The following is a 19,483-nucleotide window of genomic DNA, read 5'->3' as shown; positions in this document are numbered from 1 at the left end:
TCTGGCCTCCTGTGCTTTAAAACTATGTTTAGCCTATTAGCTGATAGGTATTACCCTGTAATATATATTTTACATTACATTGGTGGTAAATTTAGCTTTTATAAGAAGATAAGTCAACATAGGCTTAAAGATATAATATATATAATATATAAATGCCATAATGTTCTGGAGTTAGTGGAGTTTGTGACAAAGCTCCTTATGAATTATACTAAATAAATATACTCCTTGATGGGTTATACCAAATTATTTCAACTACTAGCTTCCTTATTTGATTATGGCGGGGCAATGTGCCAGATGATGGCATACCTTAGCTCTCTGTTGTTTATGACTGAAGGTCCTCTGTTCTGAGACCAGTGTCTCAGCAGATCCTAGAGGATATGTACAGTATGCTGTGTGACATCAAACCTTCATTAACAGCCATTTCTAAAGGCAAAGAATAACAGAATGATCTACAGTTCAGTACATCAGCATGACTATTATTATTTTATATTAGTAGGTTTAGAAGACAAAAATGGGCTGGCTCTCAAACAAGTGATCATCAGAAATATACAGGCATTTATTTACAGATATATCTGCATTTGCATAGACAAAGTTAAAATATGTATTACGGTAAATAGATTTGGAAAATTATTTAAATGCATAATTTAGCAGAGATATTTTCACTTGACAGTATTAAAGTTACAAGTTGTTTATAAATATATATATGTATTATTACTTTAACCCAACCAGAAGCTTGAGGGGAGGGCAGGGAAGAGGGGCATCAACATCAGCATTATTATCATTATCAACATCAGCATTATTATCATTATCAACATCACAACAATTGTTGGTTCTTTATCAAGTCATGTGAAAAGTTCATCATACAAAAGTCATCATCATAAGCATGAGTACTAATATTGGTTTGAACATGCATCCTCTCAGTACTGTAATGTGAGTCCTTGATGCTAATCTGGGTATCTTACTGATCCTCTGCTGACCGCTCTCTGTCTGAATACAGTGTGAACCCAACCCAACCCGACCCCTGACCTGAGTACCAAACAGACCACTCCCACCCCCACTGCAATTTGTTTACAGTTAACTACATGCTGGATTACACATAATATTTTTACAATGAAGAATTACTCTCGTCTTATAAATCACCCCCATCAAGGCCCTTGGAGGTGATAGGAGACTGTGGCCCCCGGAAGCCTTCCTTACTGTAGCAACATACTATTACTAACATGACCTAACTAATGGTTCAAATCACTGTCTGAGACCACATGGGCTTCGTGAGGCCCCAATCCCCTGTCTGTTTCCATGGTCTCCTGAGGAACAGTAGGAATATTTGGGCTCATCTGTAGTGGCTTCACCCAAGGGTTATTTAAAACTGTAAAGAAAATCAAGAAGGGAATGAACAAAAACACGTGGAATGCAGAAGATAGAAACATTAGGATATAAAACAAGTAGTCAGAACAGCCGAGGATCAACCTGTAACTGAACCAAGGGTCTCCTACACTTTAGTCTGACGCTAGATCGTCACCCTACATGCAGGGAGGAGAACGGGCACCTATAGGGAGGTCCTAATATAATCGGCCCCATCCTTTACCTTATCACATTAGCCACGTGCTGCTCCCTACAGCAGGAGACCTGATAGACCGGCCTCATGCCCTCAGCGTTCTGTCTCTGTATCCATAACACCACGTATCCGGCCATCCTTCAATACATCCATCCACACAAAAATCAGGATGTATACATCCGACTCCATCTCTCTCCACCTAGTAAAACATCAACTCATTCTGAAGCTTCATATGACATGTCAACAACAAACCAGAGTGTATATGAGAGAGATGGAATGGGAAAGATACAGTATTTCTTTGTTTACACACATATTTCTATATATTTAGTCATACCATTAATTAATACAAATAGACATTATGTTGAAATATACATTAATATGAACATAGTGAAAGAGTAAATCAGCTCCCTTCATACCTTCCCACAGATTTTTTTATGGAAATGTCCCAGTGAAGGCAAGACACTACAGATGAACCATCTTTGGATTCAGTGAACACATGCTGTCAAAAGCGTTTTTCTGTGGGAAGAGCATTAGTAACGCTTGACCTTTAGAATAGAGGAGGGCATTCTGCAGCATCAACACTCCAGGGATAGAGAAGGGACTTTCCTGAGATTTCTTAAAGGTATATGTAAATGTATAAACTTGGACAGCTTCTATAAGGACAAGTGTAATCTCTTTCACTTTTCGCCCACTCATTCTCCTCTCTTTCCACATGCACACTCCTTCTCTCACTTTCCAATCTCTCTCTACTGTCTCTGGTGAGATGTTGACCGTTAGAACCTGGGACTGCATGTAAGTTCATCCTTAATGCATCATAGTCATATACAATCTTAATTGTATCCTTTTGTCCATTATAAACAAAATGAATAACCAATAAAGAAATATAAACATGTTCCCCATCCCGGACCCTCCACCCCCCCAGTTCTGAAAAGATACTTCCTGCTTTGACTAGCAGGTGGAACATTATGGAGAAGTGTGCTTTGTTTTGTTCGGAGAGGAGAGTAGCACTGTAGCAGCGAAGCAGTGAGCCAGACAGACAGACTGGTTTGTGGTAGTTTAGAGAGACATGCTGGAGTCACAGGGTGGGGTCATTGAAGGAGTAAGTTGTCAGGTGTAAGAGGGATGGGGGAAGGTCGCCCACCCTTTGGAGAGTAGATTAAGTTGGGTCTTCTAAAAGGTTTGTTCGGGGATCACCGTGTTGAACGGATGGTCCCACAATGTGGTGCTGATTCCAAACCCTGCAGAGGGAAACCAATGCATGTCATCAGTGAGCGGACCGAGTCATAAGGTATAATAGATATAAGAACCATACACAGAGCTGAACAACAGAGAATTACAGAGATGTATGAAGAGTCTGAGGTCATATACTTCACATTCTATGTCCCTCATTCTCTTCATTAGAAGTTACTATGCCAACAGAAGTATGGTGATGCAAAGAGCTATTCTGGTCCTCCTCACCTGCTCTTTGGTGCTCAAAGTGGTGCTTGACGTGGTATGCCTTGAGGCTGTACAGGTAGGTGTTTCTCTGAGGGGAGCCGTAGTGAAGGTAGTAGTGGATCATGTCGTACACCACGTACCCAAACAGCCCCCCCACAAACAGGGACACCGCCAGGGTCTCGGGGAAGGCCTTGGTTAGCAGGAGGTAGAAGCTGCCTACCACCACTGAGGCCAGGCCAGGAGGAAAGACCAGGCGGGAGCCATCGTAGGGTGACTGGAAGGAGGAAACAGCAGGATTAACCATGGTGTTAGTTCAGAAGCAGATAGACATTGACTAGTTACTGAAAAGGTTGGTTTTATCAGTTAAGCATATGGCTTGGCCTAGATTTGGAACAAAAATTAGATCCTGCAGTTTCCCAAGTTTCTGAATTCAAAATGAATCATAAACCAAAGAGGCATTAAACACATGTAGGTACTTATCTGTTTAAAAAAAAGACATGAGTGATTTTTAACATTTAGTTCCAGAGTATCATTCTCTCTGTTCTGTGTATGTCCGTATCTCACCTTATGATGCTGTCCGTGCAGCAGGAAGTGAATGGTGATGAGGTAATAGTTGTGGGCGGGCGGGCGCATGTGGAAGACGAAGCGATGGATGCAATATTCGATGAAGGTCCACATGACCATGCCCATTATGAAGATGAGGGGAAAGCTGTACTTGTGCACCAAGACGGAGTAGTCTGGAGAGGGAGGCAGTACAGATACAGGATATAGATATCTACTAGACTGTACAGGGGAAAAGCATGAATTGGCTGGCTGGCGAGAGAGAGAGAGAGAGAGAGAGACAGAGAGAGAGACAGAGAGATATGATTGGGTCTGTTACCTGTGCTGGCGAACAGTCTGGTTGTCCCCAGTGCCAAGGTGGTGTAGCAGTACCAGCTGAGATAGAACACCAGTGGCATCCACACAGCAGGGACCATGTACCTACACGCAGACAATCAAATGACTTATCTAAACCCAAGCTTATCTTTCTGGGGTAAGTGCTTTTCTACGCTCTATGGGCAAATTTCTGGGACAGAGATTAAGCAAAGTCTGGGACTAAAAGTATGTTTAATAGAGTCTCCATTGAAATAGCCTTTTAGTCCAGGACTAGGCTTAATCTGTGTCTGGAAAACCGTCCCGAAGTGTACATTCTTCTCTCTTACCAGGACGTTTTAGTGCTGGCCTCTAGAAACTCGTTCCCGAACAGGCGAATGGGCCGGTCCACAGGCTGGTGCACCCAGGTGTCATATTTCTCTCCAAGGTGGCCCACCTGCCAGGCCAGGGGCTTCCGCCAGTCCACCAGGTCCTGCAGGAATAGCAGGGGAGCCATGGCTCAACTTACAACACAGTACAGTAGCTTAAGGCTTACAGCACACAACACAACAGTTTAATACATAAATACAGCATCATACAATGCAAGGTGATTCTAATGTTTCAGAACCCCATTAGCACTACTTCTGCCTAAAAGCATGAATTGTCAAACGACATCTTTTTCATGGAGAATCAAAATCCAATGGAAATTGGACTGATAACTTATTTCAGTCATAACTTTATGACAGTGAGATCACTTTGGCTTGGCCCTTCTGACTGATGGTGTTCTATCCAGCAGGTGGCGGTAGAGAGACAGACAGATGTCCACGGGAAAGAGTCTCCACCACACCACACTTCAGACCCAGGAAGTAGAGGTGTTGTGCAACTCCCTGATAAACTCGTGATCCAGCCTCTGTGAAGGATCTGCAGATCATATCTCTGTCCATACCCTTTACTAAACGTCTCCTTTAACATGACCTTGGATAGAGACCAGGCAGACTGAAATGGACTTGTTCTTAGAGTCGTGGTCTCTTCTGCACTGTAATCAGTTATAGGGTGGGTCAGGTTTATATAGACTGCATGAAATATCTATTTACTATTCTTCCCTACCAAGCAAAAAGGCAGTAACTGCTCATAGCATGGAACTGAGAAAAATTACTTTTATTTACTTTGGTTTCACAGTAACTTTATGCAGTTACTGCTAACATGAACCCCACTTCCTCCAAAACACAATATAATAGAGGCAGGATACTTGTCCACATGATTAAGCATGTATTTAATGTAGCAAAAATGACATCAACTCATTTTTAGACCGAATGAGCAGTTACTTCCTTTTTGCTTGGTACGGCAGTATAGTAGACAAGGTTGGATCAATTTAGAGAAACAAAAATGTAAACAAACCATTCATTGAGGACATCGATTGTCTTGGGGTAGGAGGTTAAAAGTGAGGAATGGGGTTTCAGTCAGGTATGTGTTGAAAAGCAAACAAACAGGTCAATAATATAACAATGAGTGACAAAAGTATCATGGTATTCAGGCCACAGATTCCTCCACTGTGTAAGTATGTAGGGCTGAATGAGCCAAGAGAAGAGACGCTGCACTAGGTACGTGACAAGCAAGCCAAGCATCATGCCGTCGCTCAAAGCATCACAATGACAAAAACACAGCTGGCCCTGTTGCAAAGTAAAGGTGACTCGCTGCTATCCACTAGCTAATCAAAAACATTCCTAAGGCCTGAGAAAGACCTGTTCTGTTAGTGAGAACAAAGGAATCTCTCCCTGCATACCGTACCCTGTCTATCTGTACTGAATACAGATAAACCTTCCACATATCTTCATATCTACTACAGACGGTAATAAGCTATGATTATGAATGCCCCGGAGCGGGTCCCCCATGGTCTTTAATAATTAGCTGTGAAAACGGGTGGGCACACATTTTTTAGCAAAGCCGGGTGAATGACTGTGCGTGGTCACGTCTCCATCTTTCCCAACTCTCTCCATCTCCTCCCTCTATGTGCGTGTTCGTAAATTCCCTCTGGAGTGCCAGAGAGTGCTCAGAGTGCGCTCTGGGCATTCGTACATTTTGAGTGTTTCGCTCTCGTGGGGTTCAGAGCCCACACTGGACTCTCTGGCCGAGGAGTAGGGTTGATCCGAGCGTTCTGACCTCACAACAGCAGTCAAGCACCCAAGCTAACTGGCTAAAGTTATCTATCTTGCTAGCTACTTCCAGACATAAATGAGAGAACACCTCACTCTGACCATTTTTCTCACCCTAGCAGAGCTGGTTAAGCTGCTTTCATGTTATCCAGAGAATTTTGTGACTATTACTGTGCTGCTGGCAACAATTTAATTAATCTTTTTACCCCGATGTTTAACTGACACCGGGCATATTCCACGGGTGTTGAGCATTCGTAAATTCATCAGTTATTCTGAACTCCGGCACACTCAGATGAGAGTGCTCTGAAATCGGAGTAGATAGCCAGAGTGAATTTACGAACACGCCCTATGTGTCAATGCAGCAGTGTACTGTAGCTCACAGGCCACAGTCAGAGCAGCAAGAGCGTTGAACTCAAGGGCCTTGGACCAGACACATTGATGTTGCACAACCCTGGCTGCCTGTTACACTGCCTGTGTAACCGATGTGAAATGGCTAGCTAGTTAGCGGGGTGCGCGCTAATAGCATTTCAATCGGTGACGTCACTCGCTCTGAGACCTTGAAGTAGTTGTTCCCCTTGCTCTGCAAGGACCGCGGCTTTTGTGGAGCGATCGGTAACGATGCTTCGAGGGTGGGGACATTGCGTCACAGTATTGGGCCAATGGCGACCCAGTACGGCTCTGGGATCTGAGCTCAACTCTGACTTGTAGTTGAACCCCATAACCAACCCCTGATATGATCACCTGTCACTTCCTGCCTGGCTGAAAGCCTGCAGTGGTTGGGTTTTGATGTTCAGCCTGATCAAAGAGGGAAGTCCAGAGGACCCTGTGGCCATCCTCTAGATCAGTGTTTCTTAGCCAGGGGTACTTGAGAAGACTCATGAGACCATAGGCCTACTGGTAAAATGCACGAGGGGGTACTTCAGGGGTACTCCGGCCAGAGCTAAATTCAGTTGGTGGTACAGTAACCCAAGAAGGAAACACTGCTTGAGATCTTTCTTACTCTTTTCTTTCTGATTCTCTCTCTCCCTCTCCCTTTTACTCTTATGTATTTTTCTCTCACCGTGTCCAGGTCGACTTGACTGCATTTGCTGAGGGGTGAAGGCTCCTCGTCCACGGTGTGCTCCTGGGTCTTCCTCCTCTCCCTCACTGTCTGTGGAACAACAGGAGACAACGGTTGTGAGCTGCAATTCAAAATGCGAACATCGGCAGGATATCCATTAAGGCACTCACGCACACTGACACTCCCAACACACACGCACAAACACTCACTTCATAATTTGCTCACACACACATAATATGCACATACATTTATACAGAGTCTATACACACCACGTACACTCACTCACATACAAGGCCAACAGACTGTTAAATAGCCATCAGTAGCACCTTAGAGGCTGCTTCCCTATATACATAGACTTGAAATCACTGGCCACTTCAATAATTGGAACAATAGTCACTTTAATAATGTTTACATATTTTGCATTACTCATCTCATATGTATATACTGTATTCTATTCTAGTCTATGCCGCTCTGACATTGCTCGTCCAAATATTTATATATTCTTAATTCCATTCCCTTACTTTAAATGTGTGTGTATTGTTGTGAAATTGTTAGATATTACTTGTTAGATATTACTGCACTGTTGGAGCTAGAAACACAAGCATTTCGCTACACCCGCAATAACATCTGCTAAACATGTGTATGTGACCAATACAATTTGATTGGATTTGACTTGATTGATCATATACTCTGCTTCTACTCTGTTTATCATATATCCTAATACCTTACCCCTATACATAGCTCTATCACTCGAGTATCCCTGCACATTGTAAATATGGTACTGGAACATACTGACCCTACATATACAGTAGTATGCTTACTTACTTTCTCGTGTTGTTTTTATTGCTTTAGTGTTTTTGTTCTACCTTATGTTATTTTTAGTATTACATTGATATTGATTACTGCATTGTTGGGTTTAGAGCTTGCAAGAAAGGCATTTTACTTTACTTGTGCATGTGAAATTAAACCTTGAAACTAAAGCAAGTTATTCACAATATAATGTTACCATGGGGACATACAATTTGGTTTAGATGTGTGTGTGTGTGTGTGTGTGTGTGTGTGTGTGTGTGTGTGTGTGTGTGTGTGTGTGTGTGTGTGTGTGTGTGTGTGTGTGTGTGTGTGTGGAGAATCATGACAGGTATTTGTTTCTGCACATCCCCATGGCTATACTCCAGATTATGTAATGACATTATAGTATCAGCGTTGCCAACTACTAGTATCAGTGTTGCCACCTGAATGGACTAAGTATGATGTCCAGCGTTCACCATTACACTCATGATGACCAGATGTTATCTGCATTCACTCAAACAGGAACGGTACATTCTCCCATTTATTGACTGTATGAGTCAGAGGCATAGAGCATATAGATCTGCCTTTGCCATTGGCCCTGAAGAATGGGAAGGACGTAACATGGACACAGCACTGATTATATCATAAAGCGCATTCCTTTCACTTCATATTGTTTGGTAAGGCACCCTTTTATGTCTCAGGGCACATTACATGACTGTCTGCGTTTATGCTCAGGACCAGGTAATCTCCTCAAAAGGTAGCTCTATCAGCGGATCATCATAATTCAGCCATATTGTTGGTCATCATAAAACTAAGTGGGTGAAAATTACAGGGAGGGGAGGGATAACTAGATCCTTGGATAGCCATGCTGTCAAGCTTGGTGATGTGACATGAGGAGTTTGTACAATTAAAACAAATAGGCAGAGAGGCATGCCTCAGCTTGAATTGGGTGTTGACTATGGGTGTTGACTATTTACACAAAGCGACATAGTAACTATTTAACAACGGAACACACCTCCATCCTTTACTATTCAACAATAACTTTTGATTCAATCTTTCATTCTTCTAAAAGGGCAGGCGAATGTTCCAATATGAACCCCATGCTCATTTCTGAAGGTGAATTTCATAGCTCACGTTATGAGTGGGGGTAAGAGATGGTTTTATTGACCCTAGTCTAAACCCTCCTATCACAGAGCTGATCTGTGGTTTCTTGAGCAACAAATTTGACCTAAACTACCTGGTGAAGGTTAGCCTCCCTGTGACCTAGGGGTAGAGCCTGTCTTTCAGTGTCATCCCTCCCACCATGTCTGTCCTGTGATGGTCTTCCCATTCCCCTCCTTTCCCAGGGACAAGGCGAGGCCATCTCATTTTCTCTCCCGTGCATCCCTTCTCAGCTCTCCCTGGTCGAGCCACTGCCTGGCAACTCCTCTCAGAGTCAGACAGGTGCAATATTAGTCAGGTGTAAAGCGGCAACTCTCTCTCTATCTCAACTCTCCAGCTGTACAAATGATTAACCGAAATCCTCCTGTACTTCCGCCCTCTTACTCACACATCTCCACGGCTACGCAACACCTCATCTGTTCTCTCTAAATCCTAACCACATCTCACTCTCTGCCTCCTCCAGCCTTTTCCACCATCTCTCCCTCTCTCTCTCAATTTGATTGAATGGCTTTATTGGCATGGGAAACATATATTTACATTGCCAAAGCAAGTGAAATAAATAATAAACAAAAGTGAAACTAACAATGAAAAAAAATTAACAGTAAACATTACACTCACAAAAAGTTCCAAAACGTTATTATTTCTCTCCCTCTCTCTCTCCTTCTCCCTCCCCCTGAATACAAAGTGTTATGTTTGGGGCAAATCCAACACAACACGTCACTGAGTACCGCCCTTCATATTTTCAAGCATGGTGGTGGCTGCATCATGTTATGGGTATGCTTGTCATTGGGAAAGACTTGGGAGTTATTTAGGATAAAAATAAACGGAATAGAGCTAAGCACAGACAACTCCCTAGAGGACAACCTGGTTCAGTCTGCTTTCAAACAGAAACTGGGAGGCAAATTCATCTTTCTGCAGGACAATAACCAAAAACACAAGGCCAAATATACACTGGAATTGCTTACCAAGATGACATTGAATGTTCCGGAGTGGCCTAGCTACAGTTTTGACTTAAATTGGCTTGAAAATCTATGGCAAGACTTAAATGGCTGTCTAGCAATGACCAACAACCAAATTCACAGAGCTTGAAGAATTGTACAAATATTGTACAATCCAGGCGTGCAAAGCTCTTAGAGAATTATCCAGAAAGACTCACACCTGTAATCACTGCCAAAGGTGATTCTTACATGTATTGACTCTGTGGTGTGAATACTTATGCAAATAAGATATTTCTGAATTTCCTTTTCAATACATTTCAATAAAATACTTTCTCAAGGCATTATAAATGTGTTCCATGAGCTTACTTAAACTATGTTGAATGCAAATACAACACACAAGCAAAAAAAGCATGTCAACTCACATGATGGAAACTCATAATTACAGTTATAAACAGATGCACAAAAAAATACAAAGTTAATGATCACCTAGGCAGGACTTTTATGGCACCAGAGGCAGACACACCGTTCATATGTGAGCTTCAGCATGTTTTAATATTTGGTTTATGACACACTGTTATTTCAATGTATTAGTGCAACTGAACTGATTAGCTGTTTTAACAACCAGTTAATTTTATAGCAAACAATTAAAGATATCCGTTTCACAATTGCCCTTTGAATGTACTACACTACATTGCACTGTTTTCACATAAGGCAATACACTTTAATAAAATAGAAAATCACATTTCCATAACTTCTATCCCATGTGTGATCATTGAAGACATCTTTCACATTCATTGATGCACAAATCCTGTCTTGAGCATTTGGTCATAGGTTCTCATTGACATCGCAGTAAAGCACTTAATGTCCTCATTGTTCATGCACCTTGGGAAAAACCTTTTGGCATGGCCTGACATTGGTCTGTATTGATGTAATTGCATGCTCCTGCATGGCAAGTGATTACTGAGTGCCAAGTCTAGGTCCAAAAGACTTAACAGCTTCCACCCACAAAACATAAGGCTTTGGGGTGGCAGGTAGCCTAGTGGTTAAAGCATTGGGCCAGTAACCGACAGGTTGCTAGATCGAATCCCCAAGCTGACAAGGTAAAAATCTGTCGTTCTGCCCCTGAACAAGGCAGTTAACCCATTGTTCCTAGGCCGTAACTGTAAATAAGAATTTGTTCTTAACTGACTTGCCTAGTTAAATAAAGGTTCAATATTATTTTTAAATAAGACTCCTGAAACAGCTAATCAAATGGCTACCCAGACTATTTGCATTGCCCCCCCACCCCTCCCCCTCTTTTACGCTGCTTCTACTCTCTGTTTAGTATCTATGCATAGTCACTTTAGTCTACCTACATGTTTACACTACTTAAATTACTCGACTAACCGGTGGCCCCGCACATTGACTCTGAACCGGTACCACCTGTATTGTTGTTTTACTGCTGCTCTTGAATTATTTGTTACTTTTATTTAACACTTATTTTTTCTTAAAACTGCATTGTTCCACCTGTATTGTAATCATGTATCATGATGTGTAGCGAACATCAAACACTGATTAAGTTTGGTGAAAAATGTACTATTAATTTGTCTGTTGTACTGAGTCAATTGGAAAAGTTTTGAAACATCTACCTTTTTGATGATCTGCTTTGAGTTTTGTACTAATGGTTGTCACGACTTCCGCCGAAGTCGGTCCCTCTCCTTGTTCAGGCGGTGTTCGGCGGTCGACGTCACCGGCCTTCTAGCCATCACTGATCCATTTTTCATTTTCCATTTGTTTTGGCTTGTCTTCCTTCACACCTGGTTCCAATCCCATCAATTACATGTTGTGTATTTAACCCTCTGTTTCCCCTCATGTCCTTGTCGGAGATTGTTTATTGTAAGTGTACGTTTGTACTGGTGTGCGTCGGGTTATGTTGCCCATACATTTTTATTATGTTTTCCGGTGTTTTTTTTTGTAATAAACTGCGCCGTTGGAAACACAGTCATTTCTCTCCTGCGTTTGACTTCACTGCCGCCAGTTAAACACCCCTTACAAGGGTTGTGAAAATGTACCACATACTTGTGGAAACTGCACCAAAGCAATTAAAAAAAAAAAGGATTACAACACTAAAAATACCATTGAATATTACAGCTGGTATGTTGCTATTTTCTGAAGAGGAACGGAACATATTATTTCCCAGAGAAGTCTTAAGAGAGTATTGTCATAAGAACCCTGAGAAAGTGAAGAAGTGTAGAAGCACCTGACCTGATTCTACGTAGTAACCTGAGTTGAGTTCACTGACTTATTGGAAGGCTTGGCTGGAATAAGCAGCAAATTGGAGTCTGGCAATGATTGTTCTGGGCCTAGTTTTTAATCACCCTGGGCAATGGCTTTGATTTGAAACCAGCATGTGTGGAAATATGGCCACTCTTAACAGGGACCTGAACTTTAGGGTAAGTTATTGTGAACCGAACACAGGAGTCAGAGCCAACAAGTGTGTAAATCAACTAGCTTACTTATACTTATAGCAAGCCATAAAATACTTTAATAAAAAAATACAAAATTATCCGTTGAAGTTCTAGACTGTAAGCTGCTCCAGCAGAGCAGTGTCTCGGTGTGTACTGTGTGTGTAGGGCTTTGACTATTCCATGTGAAATGGGAGAGGGCCTGAGGAGAGGAGAGAGCGGAAGGCTTTTATTTGCTCAGCCAGGATGGGTAAGTGAGGGATGGATACTGCTAAGAGAGAGGCAGGGTCATTAAGTAAGGTCATCCACACCAGACCAGTTTACCTCCCATCCACTGAACACACTCATTCAGGTAGGCCTCACCATGGTAACACATCAACGGCACATCAGAGTAGAGGAGAGGACAGAGGGCCTCCCATCAGCTCATAGCGTAGGGTACAGTGTCCCCTCACTCTCTCTCTGAGACATCTACTCAGTCTCAAGATGTGACAACAGACAGTCACATACACACACATTAGTTTCATCGCTTGGGGCGAGACACACCGGCATAAAGCTGACTAGGTCTACTACACAGAATAGGGTTGTGCCTGTGTATACTCTTACTATGTGAACTATGACACAATGTGTGGAACGCAAGGAATATTGACAGAGATTACAAGGTGTATTGAATTACTGTTAGAGTTTGCAAATACTGTACTATACACTTTTCACACCCCTGGTCACAGCATACAATTTAGGTTAACAAAATACGTACTCAAAAGGTCATGGACCACTCATCTCTGATGTTTGTGGGTGTACAATTAAGCAATAAGGCCTGAGGGGGTGTGGTATATGGCCAATAAACCACGGCTAAGGGCTGTTCTTATGCACGATGCAACACAGAATGACTTGCTATTTTGGCCATATACCACAAACCCCAGAGGTGTCTTATTGCTATTTTATACAACGGGTGGATCTAATCCTGAATGCTGGTTCGTTAAAACAGCATTCCAGCCGGTGTCTATTCCACAAGTTACCACCGGCTAAATCTATGATGTTAAAATGCCTATTTACTCTGGTCCATCTGACTGCGCAATCCACTGTCTCATCAGCTCAGCCAGGCAATTTATAAACTTGATCTCCACTATAAAAAGCATCTAGACATTATCTCACATTTCTTTTAGACTAACATTTTGTTTTCAACCGCAGAGATTTGTATAAACCTTGCTGTATGTCTCTCCGACATTTGCAACATTGTTTCAATATTCAAATTCGATCTCCAGCTGTCCCATAGTAATGAACATGTTGAGACGAGACAAACAGGCAGGCAGCGTTTCTCAGACAGTCAAAATCATGAATCAGCTGGCATCCTTTTTATGGATATATACAAATAAATGTAATTTCAATAAAGGTAAAATGTAACAAAGTGCATCTAGTTTGCAGTCTTCCCAGCTTCAGTTTGAAGTGATTGTGTTGTAGTGACTGTGTTGTTGGCTAGTTCCTCTGAACAACAGAGTCCTGACGAGTGAGCACATTCTTCTATGCCATCGAGGTGCGAAATAGCGCCTCATTAGCTTATTGTTATGGATGTATCCAAATAAATGTCACTAGAAAACAGCTTAAACAAATGCAAATGCAGCTACTTTTCTGTTAATCTGGCTGCAAGCATAGGATAAGAATGTTGCCAGCCATTATGGCAATGGAACATTTACAACCAACGACTGGGTCGCGTCCATAGATACAGAACAAAAAGACTGAACAACTGGGTCGCGTCTCTAGCTGTAATGACTGTCGTAGAGAGGGGACCAAAGCGCAGCGTGTTGAGTGCTCATGATGAAATTTATTTTAACTCAAAAACACAAAAGACAAAATAACAAAGAGAAAAACGAAAGTGCACAGTTCTGTCAGGTACATAGACTAAACAGAATACAACTACCCACCAACACAGCTGGGAAACAAAAACCTACTTAAGTATGATCTCCATTTAGAGACAACGAGGACCAGCTGCCTCTAATTCGAGGTCATCCCAAAAAACAACGACATAGAATTAGAAAACTAGAACTAAACATAGATATAGAAAACATAGAAAAACACAAAACACCCCCTGTCACGCCCTGACCTACTCTACCATAGAAAATAACATCTTACTATGGTCAGGACGTGACACTAGCAACCGAACCGCTAGAATGAATGACCAGCCGGCTTGGGTAGAAACCTTCTTGTGCAAGGATGAAATAGTATGAGTAAATTCATCAAAATAACGTTTTTAAAAATATGTCAATCATTATTTGAATATGTTGTTAAACCGTTGTATAAAAGTGATAATGCCCTCGAAGCCGGTGTTTGGAGGATGTATTGGCACTGTTTGCCGGCCCTCAACTTCATCTCTGGCCTAACAACACCCGTGCCAATATATCCTCCAAACACCCGCTTATCGGGCATTATCACTTAAATAAACTGGTTACAAACATAGTTACAACAGTAAAAATAAATGTTTTGTCATACCCATGGTATAGGGTCGGATATTCCACGGCTTTCAGCTAATCAGCATTCAGGGCTGGAACCACCTGATTGGCTGAAAGCTGTGGTATATGAGACCGTATACCACGTGTGAGGCAAAACATGTATTTTTACTGTTCTAATTACATTTGTAACCATAATAGCAAATCAGGCACCTCAGGGGTTTGTGGTATATGGCCAATATACCACGGCTAAGGGCTGTATCCAGGCATTCCTCGTTGCATCGGGAATAAGAACAGCCCTTAACTGTGGGATATTTGCCATATACCACACCCCCTCGTGCCTTATAGCTTTAATATACCACACCTTCCTGTATTCATAGTAGGGAATCAAGTGTGGGCCTTGACAGTAATGGAAAAATGATGCCTAGTTTCGCATTGCCAGACATCAAACTATATTCTCATTCAAAAATAAGATGTGTGACCTTGCCTGGTGACTAAACCTAGAAGATGAATTATAAGAGATATCCTGCACTGCATGTTTATATACTACTACAGTACTACTCCTATTGCTACTTCTACAGTACGGGTCTGAGTGTTTCAAGGGAATGGGGGTAATTGTCTCTGGTTGCAGCTGGTGTGGAGGCATGCAGGCTGGGAGAACTGAGCAGTTACATTTTAGTCATTTAGTCAGACAATAGAGCTTCTTCATTCCCGGTCCTCTCAGCCCTACACTGAGAGGAGAGGTGGGGGAGCGAACGGTAATAAGGCACTCTGTGTGTCCTCCATCTAATAGGCTGGGAAGGAGAATTAAGGAAAGAATGAGTGACAAAAAACAAAGGGGATGGACAGAGGAGACCCTAGTCCAGGCTGGTACCATCAGAACAGGGGCCATAGTGTGTTGGTGGGGCACTGGGCGTGGCAGAGGAAGGCGGGGGCCCGTGGTTTGGGAGGGGAATGCTTGGTTTAGGATGGGGAATTGTGAGGTCACAGACAGGCAATATGAACAACTGCCCACCCAGCTGGCCAGAGCCACAGCACAATCCTGCCTTGTATTTTATTCTTTGTCAAGACAAAACCGGCAACCACTGGCGCTCACATAAGGGCACAGTACTGGACTAGAAGTAGGCCTACACATAACAGGCTAGTGTTGCTCCTATCCAGAGAGCAGCTCTGATAATGAGTGTGGTGAGTCAATGGCTGGGAAGAGGGAACAGGACACAATCTCAATACATGTTACGTCAAGGCTTTTGTGAGAGATTATGGATGGATAGCTTGTTGTATAAAGGAGTAATAAGAGAAAGCAGGGAGTTTCTTTTTAACAGTATCAAGCAGATTATTCAAGTGTTTGCCAACAGTTGCTGGGTTGGGCTGTATGGTCATTTCCAATGTGGATACAGGTTCAAAGTTCACAGTCACACTCTTGGAGTCCTTGAGCCCACACTGGAGGTCTTAATGGTGTAGCCAGAGTAGTTGGGTAACAAGAGGAGACACGACAGACAGACCCAATCAGTATTACCGGTCATTATGTCACAGCAGGAAGGTGGTGGATTTTGTGCACGTCAGTTAAAAAGGTATATCCCAGATGTCATCAATGGTTCCATCCCTGGTCACAGTGAAGAGGTCATGTGACTCATCCTAGTTAATGGTTAACTATCACTATCATATCTGTGCCGGGTACACAGTCGGACGGGCTACAGAGTTTAGAGAGATAAGTGTACTTCCCCTTCGCCACACACATGTACATAAGAACCAATTAGTCATTGTCAGATCAGTCTCAATCTCATTCACATATCAGTTGAAATGGCTCTGCTACAATATGTAAGAGCAGTCTCTCTCTCTCTCAAGTGGGTAATGAAGAAATTAAAAGTTGACTTAAATTACTTAATTTAGGTCACTTACAGAACCCACATTCCTTTAAGTCACAACAGTCACCTTGCACAAAAGTCACTTCCGCTGTTTATTAAAGTGTAAAAACGGTCCCATAAAGGATGTTTTAAATTGTAGAAATATGTCTGCTATATAACGGAACTGCATGAATGATTCCGTTCAGGGGAGTAACATGTTTTCACAAAACGTTTGACTTTTCATTGTGGAGAGAAACAGTGACAGGGTGTGGAGGTGTGTGACTCCCTCTCCTCTTCCTCTCCTTACACACACACACACACAGGCTAGCAGGGTCACTCAGCCTCTCTTAGTAACAAAGCAAGTCAAACCTGACTGGCAAGAAATTAAGATTACTCTCATTCACACACACGCAATCGTGTTCTCTTTTCTTTCAGTTGGGCGGATGAGGATGGTACTAAAATCAGAGACCAACTGTAGCTGGAGACGTTTGGGACCGAGTGTCCTGTTACTACATACACAGAGTATGACAAGAGACTGCCATTATATTACCACAATAAACCAGGAGAACCATGATAGACTTCAAACACGATATGGGCATGATGACCAGAGAGTTTTTGACCTAGATTCCGTCTGAGCAGCAGACAACCACATAAAATCTCTTGACATGGAAACTGGGGAGATTCTTCAATACACAGATTCATAACTGGTGGCAGGTAGAAGTTCATAGCTCACAGATTGGGAAAGCCAGGTGCAAAGGTCTATCCACATGTTGATGTGTGCTAACATGTATATCATAAATGACCAGGACAATGCTGATATTAGCATAGGCATAGAAAGATAATTGTATATGTTCTACGTGCTCTTAGCTCAGCATGAGAGAGATTTATCTTCCTCTTAACCACTGATTTTATTGGTTTAAAGGGTGTGTGGATAAGTTTGGGAGAAGAAGAAGTCATGGAATGATAGGCTCCTGTTCGTGCTGACTCAGATGGATTTTCTACTTTGTTAAAGGGAGAGGTAATAACCTCCCACCCAAGATTACAGTTACTCAGCAATTGCTAAACTACTGATCACCATAGCTTGTCAAGATACGCCTAACATGAGCCAAATGCTGGGCCAGGGTGTGTCTTCAGTCACTCACTCCAAACTTGCTCACCCACCCTTTAACGGCTTGTTTTACAAAACACGTTTTTGTCATAGCACTCCTACCATTTAGCCATAGGCCGTTTATAAATACACATGACAGAGAATTGGTATTGGGTGGTGCTTGAACAATGAACTTCACTTGGCGTTGAGAGTTAGGTCCTTCCTATATAAATACCAACAGACAGGCTCTAGTATAGTGGTCCTCAAGGCCCTGGAGGCTGAGAGAGACCTGTGTTAGAAGTAAACAGAGCTATGGGAGAAATGATAATGAGAGCTACTTTTGTCCTCTTTGTGGTTAACAACTCACTAACATGAAACTAAACACAGCAATTTGTCCTTTGGTTTTATCGCCATTTAATTCATCTGGCCCTGCCCTATTTGTTGTGTTTATGCACCTGTCTACCATTGTGTCTGTCCTTGCTATACAATCTGACCTGTGCAGTGTCCTATTAACTAAACATGTTAGCAAAAACTTATTAGCTAAACAGCTACAGTATAATTTGTAGGGCTGAGAATTGACAGGGTCCACACGATACGATATTATCATGATATTTAGGTGCCGATATGATACGTATTGCGATTCTCACAATTCTATGTGTATTGAGATTTGATAGTGCGATTTTATTGTGATTCGATGTTCCAAACATATTGCTGATCATGTCTGCTGCAGAGGGACAAGAGAGAGCCGTGAAAAAGTGAGTTTTGATCAGTCATGAAAATACGTGCTAAAAACGTTGGCTCACTATTTAAAAAGTGGCACAGATACAGCCGACTAGTGCAAAAATAATATAACCATATTGTCAAAAATAATATAACCATATTGATGTTTTCCCCCATCACTAATGAGTTGGTCTGCAATCACACAAAATGATGTCTGCGAGCGAGAAACTGACTATCCCTGGCTCTCTGATGGGGAGGGGTAAGGAGAATCAGGAGGCTGCAGAGACAACAGTGTAGCATGGCATCCCCCACCCCTCAGCACTGCCACAGGCAGCTGTGTCTCTGCCAGCCTTCAGGGCTCCTCATGTGTGGGACTACCCTGGCACACTAGCCAATGAGAACCCCCTGGATCTCTCTATATCCTGGTGACGACAGTCTCACCTCTTCAACTCTGCCCCTGCTGCCTCTCCCAGGGGCCCATGCCACATCTTATTGCAATTACTGTGGCAGAGCAGGCCAGCCATCCTCAGACAGGACAGGTGAAACATGCCGGCTGTGTTTGTGCTGCGTCTTAATCAATCAGACCTCACAACCTGTTCTCTCTCCGGCCCTCTCCTCCCCACTTACATCATCCTATTCCCTCACCACCCTTTGACTTGAGCCAGCAGTTGTAGAGCATTACCTGAGGGACCTACATATGAAGATGTGTGCTAATTGAAGGCTTGTGACAACTGTCTCCATGGAAGCAGAAGCTAAACAACCCTAGCATTCACAATGATAAACTTAGGCCAACTGCAGCAGATAAAATATACTTTATGGATTAATTCTGCTGTCAAATTACAAAAGGAGATGAGATGGCAGCTTCAAACTGAACGTTTGAGGCGCTCTAGTTTCCACCCCCTCAGTAGCCTGCTGCATAATGCTTGGTCATGTCCCTGGGGATGAGTGATGAAAGACAATAAGGCCTTTGAAAGAAAAAATGTGATTCAGATCCATAAAGAG

General features: G+C 42.5%; 1 protein-coding gene across 1 annotated transcript in view; it reads right to left on the bottom strand.

Annotated features, from left to right (window-relative positions):
• Positions 1 to 532: 532 nt before the first annotated feature.
• fa2h (fatty acid 2-hydroxylase) overlaps positions 533 to 19,483 on the bottom strand; it is a 30,723-nt gene continuing 11,772 nt past the window's right edge. The window contains exons 2-7 of the mRNA XM_014124381.3: positions 7,058 to 7,147; positions 4,195 to 4,337; positions 3,873 to 3,973; positions 3,557 to 3,729; positions 3,014 to 3,266; positions 533 to 2,793 (exon numbers count right to left, since the gene is read on the bottom strand). Of these exons, the coding sequence (XP_013979856.1) occupies positions 2,726 to 2,793; positions 3,014 to 3,266; positions 3,557 to 3,729; positions 3,873 to 3,973; positions 4,195 to 4,337; positions 7,058 to 7,147 (828 nt within the window). The 3' untranslated portion in view covers positions 533 to 2,725. The remainder of the gene's footprint in view (positions 2,794 to 3,013; positions 3,267 to 3,556; positions 3,730 to 3,872; positions 3,974 to 4,194; positions 4,338 to 7,057; positions 7,148 to 19,483) is intronic.

Source organism: Salmo salar, chromosome 10 (assembly GCF_965601325.2).
Source record: "Salmo salar chromosome 10, fSalSal1, whole genome shotgun sequence".
NCBI lineage: Eukaryota > Metazoa > Chordata > Actinopteri > Salmoniformes > Salmonidae > Salmo > Salmo salar.
Note: the sequence above shows the minus strand (reverse complement) of the source record. Positions and strands in the feature narration are given on the sequence as shown.